Source organism: Sus scrofa, chromosome 9, assembly GCF_054392235.1.
Source record: "Sus scrofa isolate SSC_HxYL_T2T_F1_AM1 chromosome 9, Sscrofa_HxYL_maternal_Yorkshire_Landrace_v2.0, whole genome shotgun sequence".
Taxonomy (NCBI): domain Eukaryota; kingdom Metazoa; phylum Chordata; class Mammalia; order Artiodactyla; family Suidae; genus Sus; species Sus scrofa.
In genome coordinates, this window is record NC_139391.1 from 133,260,158 (window position 1) to 133,278,802 (window position 18,645).

Consider the following 18,645-nt stretch of genomic DNA (forward strand, 5'->3'; position numbering starts at 1 on the left):
TATATTCATCTCTAGTAGTGGTTTTTAAATGCTTTTGACCCAATATCGCAAAGAGTGAAAATGATCTGTGCATGCAAATGTAAATTTAGTTGTATCTATGCATTCAAAATCTATTAGGCTCTAATATATTTTATCACAAACACTACAACATATACAAATAGAAAGTAAGAATGCAGTTTAAAACCACAAAGCAATAGGAGTTGTCCTGTTTTCTTCCCATGGCAGCAGGTCTACCTGCATGGACTTTCTTGTCCACCCCCAAGGATGAACGCTCTGGTTCAGGGTTCTGGTTGAAACTACCACATCATGACTTGTTGCTTTGGAGATGCTTCTAATCATTCCGCTATGTTTACAACCTGTATCCTAAACATTTACATATTACTTTCCCAGATTGACTCCTTTTCCTTTGTGGAGTATGTTCTTTAATTGTCTTCCAAAACATTCACTACAATCATGTAATTGAACTCTAATCCTATTCAGAGAGGGGTTTGCAGGCTTGAGAAGGGCATCAGTGAGTGTCTATTACAGAAAGTACATCTCTGTTTTCTTTTGGGATTTATAGCCAATGGCTCTTGCTTTTTCCTGGCAGAAATACCAAAATTAAGTAAGAATACTCACTGGAGTGATATCTAATAGCAAGAGGGAAGGTTCTACAAAGTAAACAACTGACATTTCTCACATGGGGTAGTTGCCTTAACTCAGTAGCTAATTTTACTTTATTGTGACAAGGCACCCACAAGGAAAGACTATTTTTATGTACTCTACTGAACTGTAAGAGGCAATTATTTTCCAAGATCCCTTTTAAAGAAACTCATAGTTTTTGTTTTTCTAAAGACTCTTGCAAAGGGCATGGATTTCCTAGCCAGCCTTTGCCATATCTGCCCTCTGGTCCACATTTTCATTCCAAAAATGCTCCTTGGGCACAAGGATCCAGCATGTGAAGACTATGGTATAAGGAATAGGGTAGAGTTTCACAAGGGCCAAAATAGCTACAAGGTACATAAATTAAGGAGCCAGAGATGAGTCAACAAAAGTAGTGTCCATCTTTATCAGCATTTCAAATTCTTTTGCACATTATTAGCAAAGTATATTTCTACCATTTTTTCATAATTTCCTCTGAAAAATATAAATAAACTTAAAACACTAGGTTTAGGGAGTTCCTATTGTGGCGCAGCAGAAACAAATCCGATTAATATCCATGAGGATGGGGGTTCCATCCCTGGCCTCACTCAGTAGGTCAGAGAACCAGTGTTGCCGTGAGCTGTGGTGTAGGTTGTAGACACGGCTTGGATCCCACATTGCCGTGGCTGTGGCGTAGGCCAGCAGCTATAGATGTGATTGGACCCCTAGCTTGGGAACTTCCATGTGCCTCGGGTCCTGCCCTAACAAGCAAAAAAAAGGGGGGGGGGAATACAATAAAACAATATCCTAGTAGTAATAAACACAATTTTGTTCCTTTGTTCCCCTAAAACCCTGGGACCATGACTCTGCATTCAGGGTTCCCACCGATACACAAAAAGATGTATTTCACTGAACTTCACTCCTCAGGCAGTTGAGAGTGGCCAATAACAGACTCGCACATTCTAGCCAGTTTCAGAGTGTTGTTCTCCTAGGGTAAATTAAAAAAATTTTTTTTTCATCTTCTACCAAACCATAATGTGAAAATATTTGTTCGGTTTTTTTCTCTAAGCCAATTTATACTGTGGTCACAAGTATAATGCTATTTTAGGACTCCACCCACATTTTTTTATTTATAATTTTTGGGGGTTTCTTTTAGAGATTCTCAGAGTATGATGGACACACACTGGACTGACGTGTTTAAAGTAGCATTGCACTGTATTATATCATGGAAGTTTGCTACAACAGAAGAACTTAAATGTTCTCACTAAACAAAGTGAGGTGATGGTTTTAATTAGTTTGACCCTTTCACAATGTATATGCATATGAAAACACCATGGGAGTTCCTGCTGTGGCACAGAGGGTTAAGAATCTGACTCTAGCAGCACAGGTTGCTCCAGAGGCACAGGCTGGATCCCCAGCCTGGCGCAGTTCATTAAAGGATCTGGCATTGACACAGCTGTGGCATAGGTCGCAGCTGCAGCTCAGATTTAATCCCTTGCCTGAGAATTTCCATACGCTGGGGGTGCGGCCATTAAAAAACAAAACAAAACAAAACACTATGACGTGCACTTTAAAGATCTTACAATTTTGTTTGTCAATTGTATCTCAGTAAAGCTGAAAAATAAATACATTAATAAACAAACACACCTACGTGTCACCATAAAAATTAAAAACTGAACAGAATATAACAACATGTGTGATACAAGGCTGTTGCCCTGAAAATGGCAGACTCGCCACTTAATACCTGTACATTCCGCAGTTACTGCAAGACCTTGTTTATTACATTTACAAAGTGGTACAACAGCCTAACAAGCCACAAATACAAATTTTATCATCACCGTGCCTCACTTTCTGCTACATTGCAGCACTTTTCACTTCTATTTCAGCAAATTTTATCTACCTCATCAAAGAAAGGTAGAAAAATGGGCATTTTAGGATAGACGCTTGTTGTGTTATACTGAGCTACAAATATCTGAAATTCTTCTCTTTGCTCCTTAGAAAACTAAAAGATCTCCAGCAGTGTTGGTGTTGCCCCCTCCTTTCCCAGGGCTCCATGCAGCACAGAGATGTATACATAGTATTTTTGATCAAAAGCAAGACTTTGCTCGGAAAAGTATCCCCATCTTCAAGCATATTATACATGCCCCAGAAAGGACTTTGCTAGATTAAATTATAATTAAAAAATAATAAAAATAGATGCTTTCTCCGAGAGTTTTATAAAACTACACAATGTACTTTCTTTCCTGATAATATTTAAGTAAGAAATTTGCATCAAGAAAGAACAGTAAACAACCAGAAAGTATAAAATCCTCCTGCAACTGAATTAGACCAGTGAGTTTATTCTGGGAAGTTTAATAGCATATTCCTACTATAATTTTTATTAGCATGTTTTTCTAATACCTAAACTGACTTTAAAAAAAAATAATGGTTTAGATTTTCAGGAGCTGATCAAAATGATCCAAGAGAGAATGTTACTACATTACTTTCACCACTATTACTATAGTTTATTTAATATTGGAGTTAGAACAGTAATAGTAATTGGATAACATAACCAGAAAAAAGAGAATTGAAATGACAGGAACGCAAAACCTAAGAGATACAATACTAAAACAAACAGCAACTGAAATGGTATATATATAAAAGGAGAAAATATTGAAAACCATAGATTTAAATATGTGGATAAAATATTTAAAAGGTCCAAAACACTGACATTAGAACTGAAAAGTAAAGGAGATAAAAGTATTAGAGAAAAGAAGGTTTTCCGTAGCTAAGAACCCCTTCTGAAGTTTGCAGGTGTTTTTAAAACTCAAACATAAGAGAATGACGTCGGCAAGACGGTGCTATAGGTTGTTCTTGTCCATGGTTTCCCTCATGAGAACAACTAGTAACTATTCAAGAATACGATACCATGGAGAGATCCTAGAACACAGAAGTGAGGCTGGCGCACCCCCTGCACCCCAGAGACCAAGGCAGACTGCATGAGAAACACAGATGTTAGCTGAATCTGTTTTGGTAATTTGCTTTCAGGATCTACGTTAAGTCAAACCATCCTGCTGCACACCTTAAACTTATCTTATGATGTGTGTCAATTTTTTTCTAAATAAAACTGGGGAAAAAAACTAGGACATGAAAAGGCCTAGTGAAAAAAAGGGAAAAGATAATTAAAACTTGAATTCTTACACCATTAAAAAAATAATAAATGAGAGGCAGATAATTGGTTTCTGAAAATAGGCTGGGACTATAAAATTCTGAGCAACCAGCAATTTACATCTGTTTAATGAATGAAAAACAAATATTCACCCACACCCTTTTGCCTTATCTTTACTGCCATGGAATGACCTTTGTCAGGGCTCTGTCACTGTTACGGATGAAACTGTATCTAATGTGTTGAAGTCCCAACCCTGACACCTTGGTACATGGTCTTACTCGGAAATAAGGCCCTTGCAGGTGTAGTTAGTTACGATGAATTCATACTGAAGCAGAGGTGGCTTTCAATTTAATATGACTTGTCTTTATAAGAGGAGGGGCATCTAGACACAGTGACAGGGACACAGGGAGAAAGCCATGTGATGATGAAACCAGAGGTGGGTGTGATGCAGCTGCACGCTGAGTTCCAGCAAGGACCAATGTTCTCCTCCAGAAGCCGGCAGGAGGCAAGGAGGGATTCTACCAGTCTCAGGAGATCCTGTCCCTGCTAGCACTTTGGTTTTGAACTTCTACGAGAGAATGCATTTCTTTCTTTAAAGCCACCCAGTCTGTGGTACTTTGTAATAACAGCCGTGGGAAACTAAGACAGTCACTGCGTTGTGCAGCAAACGCATGAGAAAAGTCTAACAAAAGGACAAGGGTTAGAACAGCAGTGGCAGTGCCAGCAAAAACATACCTGCAACGTAGTCACCAAAGCCAATGGTCGTTAATGTGATAACCACGAAATAAATGGCATCCAGGGCACTCCAGCCTTCTATGTGCTTGAAGATGATTGCAGGCAGAGCAACAAAGAGCACACAACCAAACAGGATAAATATAATTGTTGAGATGATGCGAATCTTGGTCTGACTAACATTCCACTTCTAGGGATGGGGACGGAGGGAGAGAGAAAGAGAATTTGATTGAGATTATCAATGTACCTGCAAAGACAACTTTTTTTTTTTCTTTTTATGGTCACAGGTGCAGCATATAGAAGTTCCCAGGCTAGGAACTTCCCAGCCTGTGCCACAGTGATCTGAGCTGCATCTGTGACCTACACTGCAGCTTGTGGCAACGCTGGATACTTAACCCACTAAGCAAGGCCAGGGATCGAACCCACATCCTCAGGGACACTATGTTGTGTTCTTAACTCGTTGAGCCACAATGGGAACTCCCAAAGTTAATTTATACACACTATTATCAGCAAATTAACAGATAAGGATGGTATTTTGTTTCCTTTTATAATTAATTCTCAACTGTCTTTACTTACAAATATTGGCTACGATATGAATAGCTGAAAATAATCAATGCTAATAATGATGCTACTTTACTCTTACATAGATTTACAACCGGTAAAGTACTAAGTTACATGCGCCGAGAATAAATTTTCAGATTTACATCATGCCTTTACTCGAACTACTTTTGCAATATTTCTATTCTATAAGCATACAGCTCATTACATGTCAAACATAGACATGAAATATATGAAAAGGGAGAAAGCCAAACTATGAATTAAATATGTCATTGATAATTGATAAAATTTCTAATTTCATGAAGACCTTCCCCTCCCATTCCTACCATGTTTTCCTATCATTTTTTAATTGATCGGTGAAATACTAAAGGCGCAGGTCTACAGTTGATTCCGATATGAACTGGATGGAACAGTTTCTCTGTTCTACGGCCTTAAACGACAACTACATACACCAGACATGATATGTAGGCAAGGATAAGTCTTCAACACCCCAGCCCACAGCTGCCTCAGACACCCATGTTTCTCACCTCCTTTCCTTATCAAGAATCTCCACAACACAACAAAATGAAGTTTCTACATAAGCCATATATCGAGGTTACCCACATCTCCACGTATTTTCATCTCCAACCACATCTGCCCTATCTAGTACAAAAATTACAGGTCACATTCCCACCATAAAAAAATGACTGAATTTTGGAGCTTGAAAATTTTCTAGCGATACAGATCTATGAAACCATAGCATGGAAAGGGGACACAAAAATTTCTCTACTCCATCAGCCTTATCACATGTGTGAGAGTTAAATGAACTCGTGTTTGGAAAGTTCTCAGAACAGAGCTTAGTACTGAATCTTGAACACTGCGATGTATTATTCCCTGTGCATGGGATTAGTTTCATGCAGTGATGTAGATGCAGCAGGAAAACATGCTCCAGCATCCAGTAGGAACCCAAACACCTGCTGAATGAATGAACGAAGACCAATCCAGCATTACCAAGTTCATGCCACTAATGTGCCCTTTCATTTACTATAAGATACTTTTAGTATCAACAGAAGAAAAGCATTAATACCAAAAAGAGAATAACCGTTTTGAGAGAACCATGCCCATTTCACTCTTACAGTAAAAATATGTGAGTGAACTTTGAACTTATTATGAAACATCTAGTGCTAAAACTGGGATTATCATTTAAATTGAAAAACTAATATTCAGTAGTCTTAAGTCATCAATAAGGTTAAATGTAAGATATTTCATTGAAATGTTTGTGAAGAGAATAAAAGATTTTGAATCATAAAATGTAATAGTAGTGGTAGTTGTAACAAATCATCTATGATCTTACCCTCTCATGCAATTATTTTCTTTATATTTTTTCAAGAATAGAAGCCTGTAATCATGATGATATTATTATGACCGGTTTTCAAAATTTTAATAAGAGCATTTTCATTTTCTTTCTTTTTTTTGGGGGGGGGGGCCTTTTAGGGCTGCACCTGCAGCATATAGAGGTTCCCAGGCTAGGGGTCAAATCAGAGCTACAGCTGCCAGCCTACACCAGAGCCACAGCAATGGGGGATCCAAGCCATGTCTGCAACCTACAGCCCAGCTCACAGCAATGGCAGATCCTTAACCCACTGAGCGAGACCAGTGATCGAACCCACAACCTCATGGTTCCTAGCTGGACTCCTTTCTGCTGTGCCATGACGGGAACTCCCATTGCATTTATTTCTACTGACTGCAACGAAGCCATGAACACCTTCCTGTATATTACCTTTACTTCTACTGAATGACATCCCTTTGATAAACGTCTACCAATGACATTACTGAACTGAGTTCTACGATCCGCTTTTTTTGGTTTGCTATATAGTATTCTCTCCTTCACAAAAGGGGCTGTATAAAGTCTATAATGCTACCAGCAACGAACAAGGCACCAAAGTCATTTTTAAATAAAATGTCGGTCGTTTACTAGCGGTGTTAAGTCTTCACTTACAATAATATCCCTACCTCTTCATTTCTACCTCATCAACGCCACCATCATTTACATCGCATAAACGCCAAAACAGATATTTAAAGACAAAATAACTAGCTTAAGTAAATATAACTAGGAGACAATACGTATGGAATTCGAATCCTGGACTGCCAAATTCGTACTTTTTCTTTCTGAATATTTTGCTTTTTCCCATTCATTAACGTATTCACTCAGAGACGTATAAAAATATACAGGAGTTCCCGTCGTGGCGCAGTGGTTAACGAATCTGACTAGGAACCATGAGGTTGCAGGTTTGGTCCCTGCCCTTGCTCAGTGGGTTAAGGACCTGGCGTTGCCGTGAGCTGTGGTGTAGGCTGCAGACACAGCTCGGATCCCACGTTGCTGTGGCTCTGGTGTAGGCCAGTGGCTACAGCTCCGATTCGACCCCTAGCCGGGGAACCTCCATATGCCGCAGGAGCAGCCCAAAAAATAGCAAAAAGACAAAAAAACAAACAAACAAACAAACAAAAAACTATACAGCAAGTTACTTACAAATAGAGGTACATATACATTGTTCTAGAACACCCAATAGGTAAATGTCTAACTGTGCCTGAGGTGAATGGAAAATCTGTCACATTTTACAAAATTAAACAGCATATATAATTAAAAGACTCTTATACTCACAATAAATGTATCTTCCACTTTTGCAATTCCTTTTCCAAATATGGTCCCTAGTTGATCTCCAACTCCAGCCAACAGAAAACCAAAGAGGGGGATTCCCAGTAAGGCATAGATGATACAGAATATTTTTCCCCCTTCTGTGCGTGGTGAGATGTTTCCAAACCCTAAAAAAAAGAAAAAAGAAAAAAAGAAAAAAAAAATTTAGTGGTTTATAAATGAGTAATAGATTACAACACATGACCTCAAATTTGATTCAGACATTCCCAAATGTTGTAAGATATCAATTCTAACTTCAACTAAGACTCCCTTTAGACCACATAAACTTTTAATGTAAAATGTCTTACAAACAAGCATTTTAACAATCTCCAAAATATAGTTAATGTTCCAATTAAACTAGATGATGAAAATTAGGGAGTAACACGTGGAGTAACGTCAACCTTTTCATTAAGTTCACTTCTATCCCTCTATACTGATAATCCCATTGACTACAAAGCTTTCATTGTCATTTTTTGGTTTGTTTTTTGTCCTTTTAGAGCCACACCCATGGCACATGGAGCTTCCCAGGCTAGGGGTCTAATCAGAGCTGTTGCTGCGGCCACAGCAATGAATGCGGGATCCGAGCCACGTCTGCAACCTACACCACACCTCAAGGCAATGCCGGAGCCTTAACGCACCGAGCGAGGCCAGGGATCAAACACGCAACCTCATGGTTCCAGCATCAGATTCGTTTCCGCTGAGCCGCAACAGGAACTCCAGTTTTCATTGCCATTTATTAAGAGTGTACTGCCTTCATTTAAGAGTATTCAAATATGCTTAAATTATTTAAATTTTAAAGTTTAATAACAATTTTAAAATTTTGTTTTCATTCAAATATTTACCAAAAAGCAATAAAAAAACTTCAAATTACCCAAACTTTTAAAAAATCCTGAGGATTTTTGTTTTCATTCAAATATTTACCAAAAAGCAATTTAAAAAAAACTTTAAATTACCCAAACTTTTAAAAAATCCTGAGGATTCTGAAGGCTCTCCAATTTTCTGTAAGGATGTCTCCGCTTGTGATTAAATCAGCTCAATTCTATTTCCCCTTTTTTTTCCTTAATAACAGAAACATGTCTACGAACATGTTTGCGGTAAAGAATGTGTGTCTTCTAGACGTACACAGAGTACTTCTTTTGATATGGAATCCTCTCAACTGTCCTTCGTATTAAATTAACCTAGAATTTTAGCTTTAATTTCCTCTTTCACTGAAAAATGTGGATAGGCTTTTTATTTTAAAAAAATGTATTTTATTGACATCTAGTTGATTAATTTCTACTGTACAGCAAAGTGACTCAGCTTTATACATACATATTCATACATACACCTATATACACACATACCTTCTTTTTCATATTTTTCCATTATGGTTTATCATAGGATATTACTTAATTTGTTTTAAAAGGAAGAGAGGAATGTCATGTCATCACCTGTCACAAAATACTCTGTTACAACATATAAGCTCAAAATGTTAAGAGGTGACATCAATTCATTTTACCCACGTGGTTTTCCTTTCATTGGGGATATTTCAACATTACTTCCCAGCCTAAGAGTAGCAGCAGAGATCTAACTACTGAAGCTGAGACTGAAACCCACACCCTCTGAGCCTCCTGACTCATGGTGGTCCTGGCTGGCTTGCCTCTTCAGAGGACCGTCAGGTGGGTTAACGCAGAGAGTGAAGCTCAGCAGCTCATGGCCAAGCCAGCCTGCAGGTTCTGTCTCATGTAAATAGTGAGAACATGCATGATATTTTTCTCTTAAGCTATTTGGGTAGGTATTTGGGGATTGGCTCTTGGTTGCTACTTTCTTGTTTTATGACTCTTACAGATAGAGAGTATCACCTTATGATTTTTACTTATTGGAATCTACTGGGATTCTCTCTGTGGCTTTATGATGCCAATTTTTCCATTTGTTTCACTGTTGTTTGAAAATAATACGAATGTTCTGTTGGAAATAAAAAGGCATATATTATCAAACAGATTCCTATCATCTCCCATATCCCTTCTTTTTTTAAAAAACTTTTTATTAAAGTATAGTTGATTTACGAAGTTTCTTCAAGTTCTATTGTACAACAAAGCGACCCAATCACACACATATCCATTCTTAATATGGTTCCCTCATAACACCTTCCTTGGGGGAGGAGGGGATGGGCAAATATTTGGTCTTTTTAGCCCAGTTTTCTTCCCATAATATTTCCATCCTTCTCTTCTTCCTACTCACTTGATTTGGTACTCATTGCTAGTCAATTCACCTATTACGGGTTTTATTGGCATTTTCCCCCCAAATGTAGCTCATTTTCCAGAACTGTCTTTTTTTCATGAACCTCTTCTTAAGCTATGAAAATAATAATTATATCCATTTCTTTGTTTTTCAACGTGGTACTGTACATTAACTCAATTCCTTGAGAGAAATCCTAGGCTTCCTTTAGTTAGATGACTTTCTTTGAGAGTTTGAGGATTCCTGGTCATATTTTCATACTTGTAAATACAGTGTAATAGGAGATTGGTTAGGACTTGTGGCTGAAACGTATTTCTCACCCTCAGTGAGAATCATGGTTGAGCAGGTCATGCAAGCGAGATTTTCACCAAAGGAACATGGATGAAGTAGTGCTGGCCAGAAAGAGGGCGACTGGTGCCTAGTTGGGCCTCCATGTAGGTGTGCCCCTCACAGAACTTGAGAACAGGGTCTCCTAATTTCTCGTGGCAGCCTCCAGTTCACGGCTGCCTCACTGCTTCTCAGGTCCACTGGCTGGGGAGCATCTGTAACACAACTGTTTGAAAAGCTTGTACTCACAGCTATATTCTGGAAGCAAAGACTCGAGACAACTACCAGGATGAGTAGTTCCACAGAACCCTGGTTACTTTACAGATTACTGCTCATGGGTTCAGTTCTGCCTTTTATTTGGTGCCTTTATGAAGTCCCCCTTGAAAAATATTCGTTTTGGAATCCTGTTTTGCTTCTATGGGGGATGTGGGCGCCTCAACTGAAAACATGTCATTGCCCATCTGCATCTGTATGTTTCATACCATCCCCTCAAGTATGCGCCTACTGTGGCTCCCTGACACCTGCCTTGCCTTCAAGCACGTGATGGACTTTTCTCTATTATTTTTATGTGTTTTTATATTATTTTTTATATGAAACTTTATGGGGATGTGAGGTAAATTCATGTTGATATCAAATAGCTTTGTAAGGCAAACACAAGTGTGTATCAGGCAGAGAATGAGGTGTGTGAATTTGCCAGTGTCTTCTAAGACGTTAAATGCTGATCATCAATTAAAATGTCCACAGGTTTAGAGTAAGATATGCCAACATCATGGTTTTTAAAAATGTTTTCCTTTAATGTCTAAAATTAACTGATTGGGAGAGAGACATCAGTGTAAAAAGCCTGTAGAACGGACCTTGGGAAATTATTTCTGGTAAAAAGGTATATTGTTATTAATATCTACTTCATTGGGTTTTAAGACCTAAGTGTTATATGAAAGGTGCTTGGGAAATTCTGTTACACTATATGTTATACATACGTCAGGCACTAAAATGACAATTACTATAATTACGACTACTAATAATACTGGTAGAGGCAAAGATTACTGGATCAATGCATTTGGCCTTTTCAGTATGTAAACTGCTTAACAGCCAGATCAGTGAGGTCGTAATTACACGAGGTTCCTCATTTTCTTCTGAAATGTTCTGTCTAAGTGTGAATGTCATTCTTTGAAAGGGGCATTCGCAAAATAGCATGCTTAGAGAAAGGCAACGTCTCCCACATAATGTTTGGAAGGATGGGGGTATTTCTGCTGAAGGAAAAAAGAGAACCTGACAGTGGTAGGAAGGAAACCATCTGAATGATTAGAACATAGAAAAGGAAACAATCTACTCTGATGCTTCAGGCTGAGAACACCAGACCTAGGGGCAAGCTATACAAAATGTGCTCAAACGAGGGTCACGAGCCACGACCAAGTCAGAGGCTATGCAGAATAGGTCAAGGGCAGGTAATCCCCTGCAGTGTCTGAATTTTGGACTGATGCAGTACTAACGTCTACTCCATAGTCTACATGCAAATTTTGCCAATTTTCCTATTAATGTCCTTTCTAGCCTTTGTTTTCCTGCGCCAGGATCCAATCCCAGAGTACGCAGTGCATTTAATTTATTCTCCTTTAATCTTGTGGAATAGTTCTTACACTTTTTTTTTTTTTCTTTCAGGACTTTGATGTTTGTTAAGCAATACAAGCCAGTTATGGTGTGAAGCACTGCTCCATATTAGTGTGTCTGGTACTTCCTCACAAATAGGTTCAAATTACGCATAGTTGGGGCAGGAATAGCACTAAAATGATATTGTGTCCTTCTCAGGGCATCACATCCAGAGGCACATGATTTTGGTTTGTCCTATAATCATGGTGTTGGGTTAAGGTCTGACCACTGGATTTCCCCACTGAAAGGTTACTATTTTTTCCTTTGTGATTTAGATGCTAATTAATATGGGGAAATAGTTTGAGAGTATGTAAGCATTCTGTTCTTCAAACTTTCACTGACTACAGAATCTGGAAAAAACAAACATATATGCAAATAATGCTAGAGAAGAAAACATGAAGGCAGAGGAAACAACTGGGCAGTAAATGAGATAATAATCACTTAAAACACCTCAAAAGTGTGTTACGTCTACAACAAGGATACTCTTTAAAAATATATTCGTGCACTCTTCCATTCTAAGTAAAAGAAGAAAGCCCAGAGATCCTCTCTTCTTTCTCTAGGGGACCCCAGTTTGGGGGAGAAGGAATCAGAAGAGGGAGTAAAGGTTTTGCCCACCCACTGTCTTGCTGATAAGCCTTCAGAAAATGCCATGGGCTGCAAAACACCCACAAGTGCATACATGCTTACTCAGAGGATGAGGAGGGCGGAGAGTCCTGAGTGAAAGGAAGCTTCGAGTCAGCATGAAGAGCCTGCCATGCACAGCACTCCAAGACCAGGGAAAGCTGATGGGACCACAGGCTCTGATCTAAGCCATCTACACATTTAACTCCTTCACCTTCTTCCATCTGCTGCTTTCTACTGTGACTTGGAAGGCTGAACAGAGCAATATGTACAAAGATGCCACAAGGGCAAGTGCGAAAAAGCCCCGGAAGTCTTGTTTCAAAATAATGTGAAGAAGAAAAAGGCCACCCCGAAGGTTAAATAGAAGGTTTAGACTGGACTACTTGGGACAGTGCGCTACTTCCGTACACTCTCCAAGATGGAACTCAACCATCTCAACCCTGTCCTCTATTCTACCATCAACAAGCAGAATGACAATAACGAGAGCCTTGCTAAATCAGCAGCGTGGACTGTTTTGACCTGGGTTCTCTGATTATGCCAGAGAGCCCTGCTCAGATCCAACACTGTTTTTTTTTGTTTGTTTGTTTTGTCTTTTTGCTATTTCTTGGGCTGCTCCCGCGGCATATGGAGGTTCCCAGGCTAGGGGTCGAATCAGAGCTGTAGCCACCGGCCTACGCCAGAGCCACAGCAACGCGGGATCCGAGCCATGTCTGCGACCTACACCACAGCTCACGGCAACACCAGATCCTTAACCCACTGAGCAAGGGCAGGGACCGAACCCGCAACCTCATGGTTCCTAGTCGGATTCGTTAACCACTGCGCCACGACGGGAACTCCCAACACTGTTGTTTATTGTCTCTTCAGATGAGTAACCATGTGGCCTGAAGCAGGGCAGGATCTGAGTTTTCCTAGACTGGCCCATTTCCTCTTTTTTGCACAAGAGAGCAAATGTCCTCCATGGTGGTCTATCCACAAGAAGTAACCTACATCCAGAAAGGGTCAAGGATGAAAAAGAAAAGACACAACTATTTTTTTCTATTCTGACTGTGGTATCGCTATAATAGGCTCTACTGTTTAAAAAATAAAAGTCTAGTGGTCAAAGGGCTCAATCTGATTTGTTCCTCGCACGTTAAAAGGGCCTAAGAAACAAGAGCTCCAACTTTTCATCCATCACTGACTCAGATTTGGCCTGGAAATCACTGGAACATCTTCAGAAAAGCAGACAGAAGGATTCCCTAGGAAACCCATTTACATTACCCATGAGATGGCCCCAAATCCAAAGAATTTCTTATCTAAGGAAAGCCAATCTACATTTCACTGATCAAAAAACAGAGGCCAGTTCCTTGTGGCATCTTTGTACTTCATCTTTATTATCTCCATGACAAAAGGAGCAGAAGGGAGGGGAATAGGATCAAAGGATCCTGATAGGTTTCTTCTCTGAGTTTCTTGTGCTCCCCTTCCCAATATTTCTCTCAACACCCTCACAGTGAGCTCTCCGGCCAAATGTGTGACTCAGGATGGCAGCCCCCCCGACCCCGGCCCACAGGCCAGCCAGTGCACACACACAAAGTGACCTAGCAGTTTTCTGACATAAAGGGCGTGCCAGCCGTGCCCCACACATACCCCTGGGTGAGAGGGGCACATGGCTGTTCAGGGGATGTTGCTCCTATTTTTTCCCTGAGTAAAATGAAAGTAGACTCTCTCCACAGACTTACCCCAGGGTTCAGCCAATGACTAGACTCTGGCCAAAGGACTTGATATTATCAATGCACTTATGGAAAGTACCCGTTGACTCTAAGGAACCCAATGGGCTAAGCTTCTAAAATATTAATCTTCATGGTCGTCTGGACGTCCGACCCTTTCCCTGGTTTGTCAGTAGCATCCTCACTGCCTCAGGGTAAAACAGATAGTTTTGGTAGGGAGAAAAATGGAAAAGAAACTATTTTTTTAGAAACAATATGAAGCTCTGTTCTCTTCTAATTCCTAAATTATGCTGTTCACGCTTAGAATGCTTCGCCTGAGGAAAGGAGCTGTCAGTTTACAGCATCACATATGCTTGGCAAGAAAGTTAAAACGAGGGCAGTCAATGGAGCTTCCAAGTAGCTCAAGGGAACAGACAAGAATGAAGACTGGTGGAGCCTGACCTTGGAGGAGGTGGGGCGGAAAACAGAGGACAGGACCTGGGAGGAGGAGGGGTTCCAATGAGATCCTGAAGCTGTTTTGAGAGGTCAATGGATAAATTCTCAGGAATTTTGCAGGTCAGCTGACTTCACATGAGTAGCTTGAAATCAACGTCTGCAGGAATATTTACTCTTCTGAAATTAGCAGGCACTAGGGAGTTCCCGTCATGGCTCAGTGGCTAATGAAGGCGACTAGGAACCATGAGGTTGCAGGTTTGATCCCTGGACTAAGGATCCGGTGGGTTAAGGATCTGGCGTTGCTGTGAGCTGTGGTGTAGGTCGCAGACGCAGCTCACATCTGGTGTACAGAGACTGATTTATTATTAACTTATACATATACTCTTCAACCCATAATTCCAAAACTTTACTGGCTTATTAACTAGTGCATAATTGACAATCAGTAAATATTCTTGACCTATTGACACATAAACCTAAAAAAAAAAATCTCACAATACTTTAGAAAAGGGGTAAAAGAAAAAAAAAATACAGAGAAATACAATGCTTCTATGTGAGAACTCATAAAAAAGCTTAATTTCTCCCCCAGTAATCAATAAATTTTTTACTATCTCGACAATGAAAATACCATAGTTTTAGAAATTCCAGAACTTAATGAAATGATCGTAAAATTCACCTGGAATAAAATTAACAATAACATTTAATACATATTAAAAGGAGGACTGATGCAAGGCAAAGGTTACTTCCAAATTAAAAAGATGCCATATATAGTCTTAACAAAACCATGTGTCAAATAAATGAATGAAACAATAGGAAGCATAGCAATATAAAAGCATGATAGGTAAGAAGTGGCTAAGCTAGGTTATTTAAATACTGAATCTACTCAGAGGCCACAGTACTGTCACTAGGCAGCACTGAAGCATAGACAGTGGGGGAAACCCCAAAAAGAGCCTTGCAGAAACACTGTACTGAGCCATCAAATGTTAGGGTAGTGCACCAGGATATCCTTCAAGGACCCACAGATAAATGAAGGGTGATGATAAAAGGAGAATGAAAAAGAGTCAAGTATAAACTACACAATATAACCCTCTAAACAAAAGTCCATGAAACTAAAAAACAACTAAAGCAGGAATTTACCCAAATGAGAATTTCTGAGCTTAAATTTGAAAGAAGTATATCTGAATATCCAGAGAGAAGACCATAACTTCAGTAAAATTATGTAAAACGGGTAAAAAGATATAAGTGGACAGATAAGAAAGGGGATACACAAGAAACCTTGGAAATGAAACATGTTAACTAGTTTTTAAATGATAAAAACAGATGAAATAGATGGATACAGGTGAAGAAATAATTAATGAATTTGAAGATAATGTTGAATAAGTCCCATAGAAGCCAGCTCAGAAAAGAAAGGAGATTTAAAATAGAAATATGAAGGAGGTCTCTCAGAGACAGACATGGAGGATTATCATCATACAAGTTTCAGAAGAAAAATGCAACAATTAGCAGGGAAACAATACTGTTAGCTAAGAATTTTCAAGACTTGAAGATCTGTGGATTCATACTGAACGTTCACTCTTAGTGTTGAATATGGTAAATACATAACAAACCCACACATAGACACATAAGAGAGAAACCAAAAAACAAAGAAATTAAGGTACAATCTAAAAAGCTATCATATAGAAGGAGGGAAAAGACTGCTTACAAAGGAATAAAACGTGTGCCGTAATAGTTGGAAAAACAACAGTCACTGAGCAATATCATCAAAGTGCTGATGAAATATAGCCACTATTCTGAAATTTTATATTTAGCTAAACCATCAAAAAAGAGTGAGTGACCTAATTTTAGCAATTTTCTGATGTACAAAATCCCCAAAACCTTATCACCCAGGGAACTCTTACTAAAATAACTATGTAGGTCTGCTTGAGGAAGCACATACTTCAGAAAAAAAAAGAAGAGTGTCTAGTAGGAAAACAGAGCATAAGAGCAACAGAAGTGGGCAAACAAAATTGAAAAAAATTTAATCGACTGTTTGAAAAACATATATGCAGAGAAACACATGTAAACACAAAGTAAACAATGGACAACAGTGACACAATGGACAGGAAAATGGGGAGGTTCCGGAAGTACGTTAAGTGTTGTTTGGCTAACACAAAGAATTATACGTATCAGCTAAAAATGTGTTAGGGAATAATGGTAACCACTGTCAATCCAACAAAAGCCTAGGAAAATGTGCAAAAGAGAAACAAAGGAAGAGGATGACATAAAATAATATGAATAGAAGAAAACCTAAATATATCAACAATCACTGTTTATGAAAGGAGATTAAAGACAAGGACAGGTGTTATTAGTTTATTAAAATAGCATAGATCATATTTTTAAAGATGAAAAGAAATCTTTTAGAAAATTCTTATTCAAAGAAAATCAGCAGAGCAATACTAATATCAATCAAATAGATTTTAAGGCTAAACATATTTCTAGGAATAACGAGAGTGAAAAATAATCCTTACAGTACAAGATTATATACTGTAAGGATGTTATAGTAGTCATGATTTTCTATGTACCAAAGTTTATATAACTTTGTAAACTAGTAAGCAAAAGCTGACTAAATTATAAGGAAGGGACAAATCTACATTCACTCAACATCAGAAAAACAGCTAATGCAACATACCACACTGGCAGGTTGAAAGGGAAAACAACATGACTAGCTCAATGGATGCACTTGTTCAATGTATTCAAGCGATATTTATTGACTACAATGTGTTCACCATTAGAAATACAAGTCAATGTATTCAAGCAATATTTATTGACTACAATGTGTTCACCATTAGAAATACAAGTGAACAAAAAAAAGAAAGTCTTCTTTTTTTTTTTTTTTTTTTTTTTTTTTTTTGCCTTTTCTAGGGCCGCACTGCGGCACATGGAGGTTCCCAGGCTAGAGGTCTAATCGGAGCTATAGTCGCCAGCCTATGCCACAATCACAGCAGTGCAGGATCTGAGCCACATCTGCAACCTACACCACAGTTCATGGCAACACCAGATCCTTAACCCAATGAGTGAGGCCAGGAATCAAACCCACAACCTCATGCTTCCTAGTCGGATTTATTTCTGCTGCGCCATGATGGAAACTCCAGAAAAAGTCTTTTAATGGACCTAATTAGTTTTGGAAAGTGTGACAGACAGTAAAGAAAATAAACAGAATAAAATATAATTGTTAGAAATCATTACGTGGTATAAAAATATACCATGTATATTTTAATTTTACATGAGGTGATCAGAGTTGGCCCCACTGAGGTGACAGTTGAGCAAAGATTTGAAAAGATAAAGGGAATGAGCCATGGAAATATCTGGAAAAGAGGAACCAGCCAGTACAAAGGAGCTGAGGCAGAAGTGGGCCTGGCACCTGTGAGGGAGACTGAGGAGGCCGGTGAGGCTTGAATGACAGGGGAGAGTAGTAGGATCTGCCAGGGTCTGATAATAGGGTCTAGTGCAACCTGTAAGACCTTGTAGGCATAAGGATTTACAAAAGCAATTGATAAATTTATCACTCATTGACAACAAAACTTTTAGCAAACTAGAAAAGGAAGGAAATTTTCTTAACCTGGTTTTTATAAAAAAACAAAAACAAAAACAAACTAATAGCCAACATATACTTAAGGTGAAACTTCCAAACATTGGCTTTAAGATCAGGACCATGACAAATACTTCATCATGACTTCTCTACTATATTGTACCATGGGTCAATGCTCTAGAATTAGAGGGGGAAAGGTATAAAAGGTGAACGGAAGAGGTGAAGCTATTACTGTTTTTTTGCACCTTGTGTTTGTCTATGCAATAAAGCCAAGAACAGGTTCAGTGGATTCAAAGTCAAAAAAACAAGAATAAATATCTATATGTTCTTATTATGTGCCAGGCATGCTTATAATCAATTAACATACAAATTCCTTTAATTCCTACAATAACCATAATAA

General features: G+C 38.8%; 1 protein-coding gene across 10 annotated transcripts in view; it reads right to left on the minus strand.

Annotated features, from left to right (window-relative positions):
• The window catches only part of KCNK2 (potassium two pore domain channel subfamily K member 2), a 458,301-nt gene that overhangs the window by 66,876 nt on the left and 372,780 nt on the right, over positions 1 to 18,645 (minus strand). For all 10 annotated transcript variants that reach the window (NM_001435098.1, NM_001315815.2, XM_084974435.1 and 7 more), the window contains 2 exon segments: positions 4,505 to 4,691; positions 7,701 to 7,861. In NM_001435098.1, coding sequence (NP_001422027.1) covers positions 4,505 to 4,691; positions 7,701 to 7,861 — 348 coding nt within the window.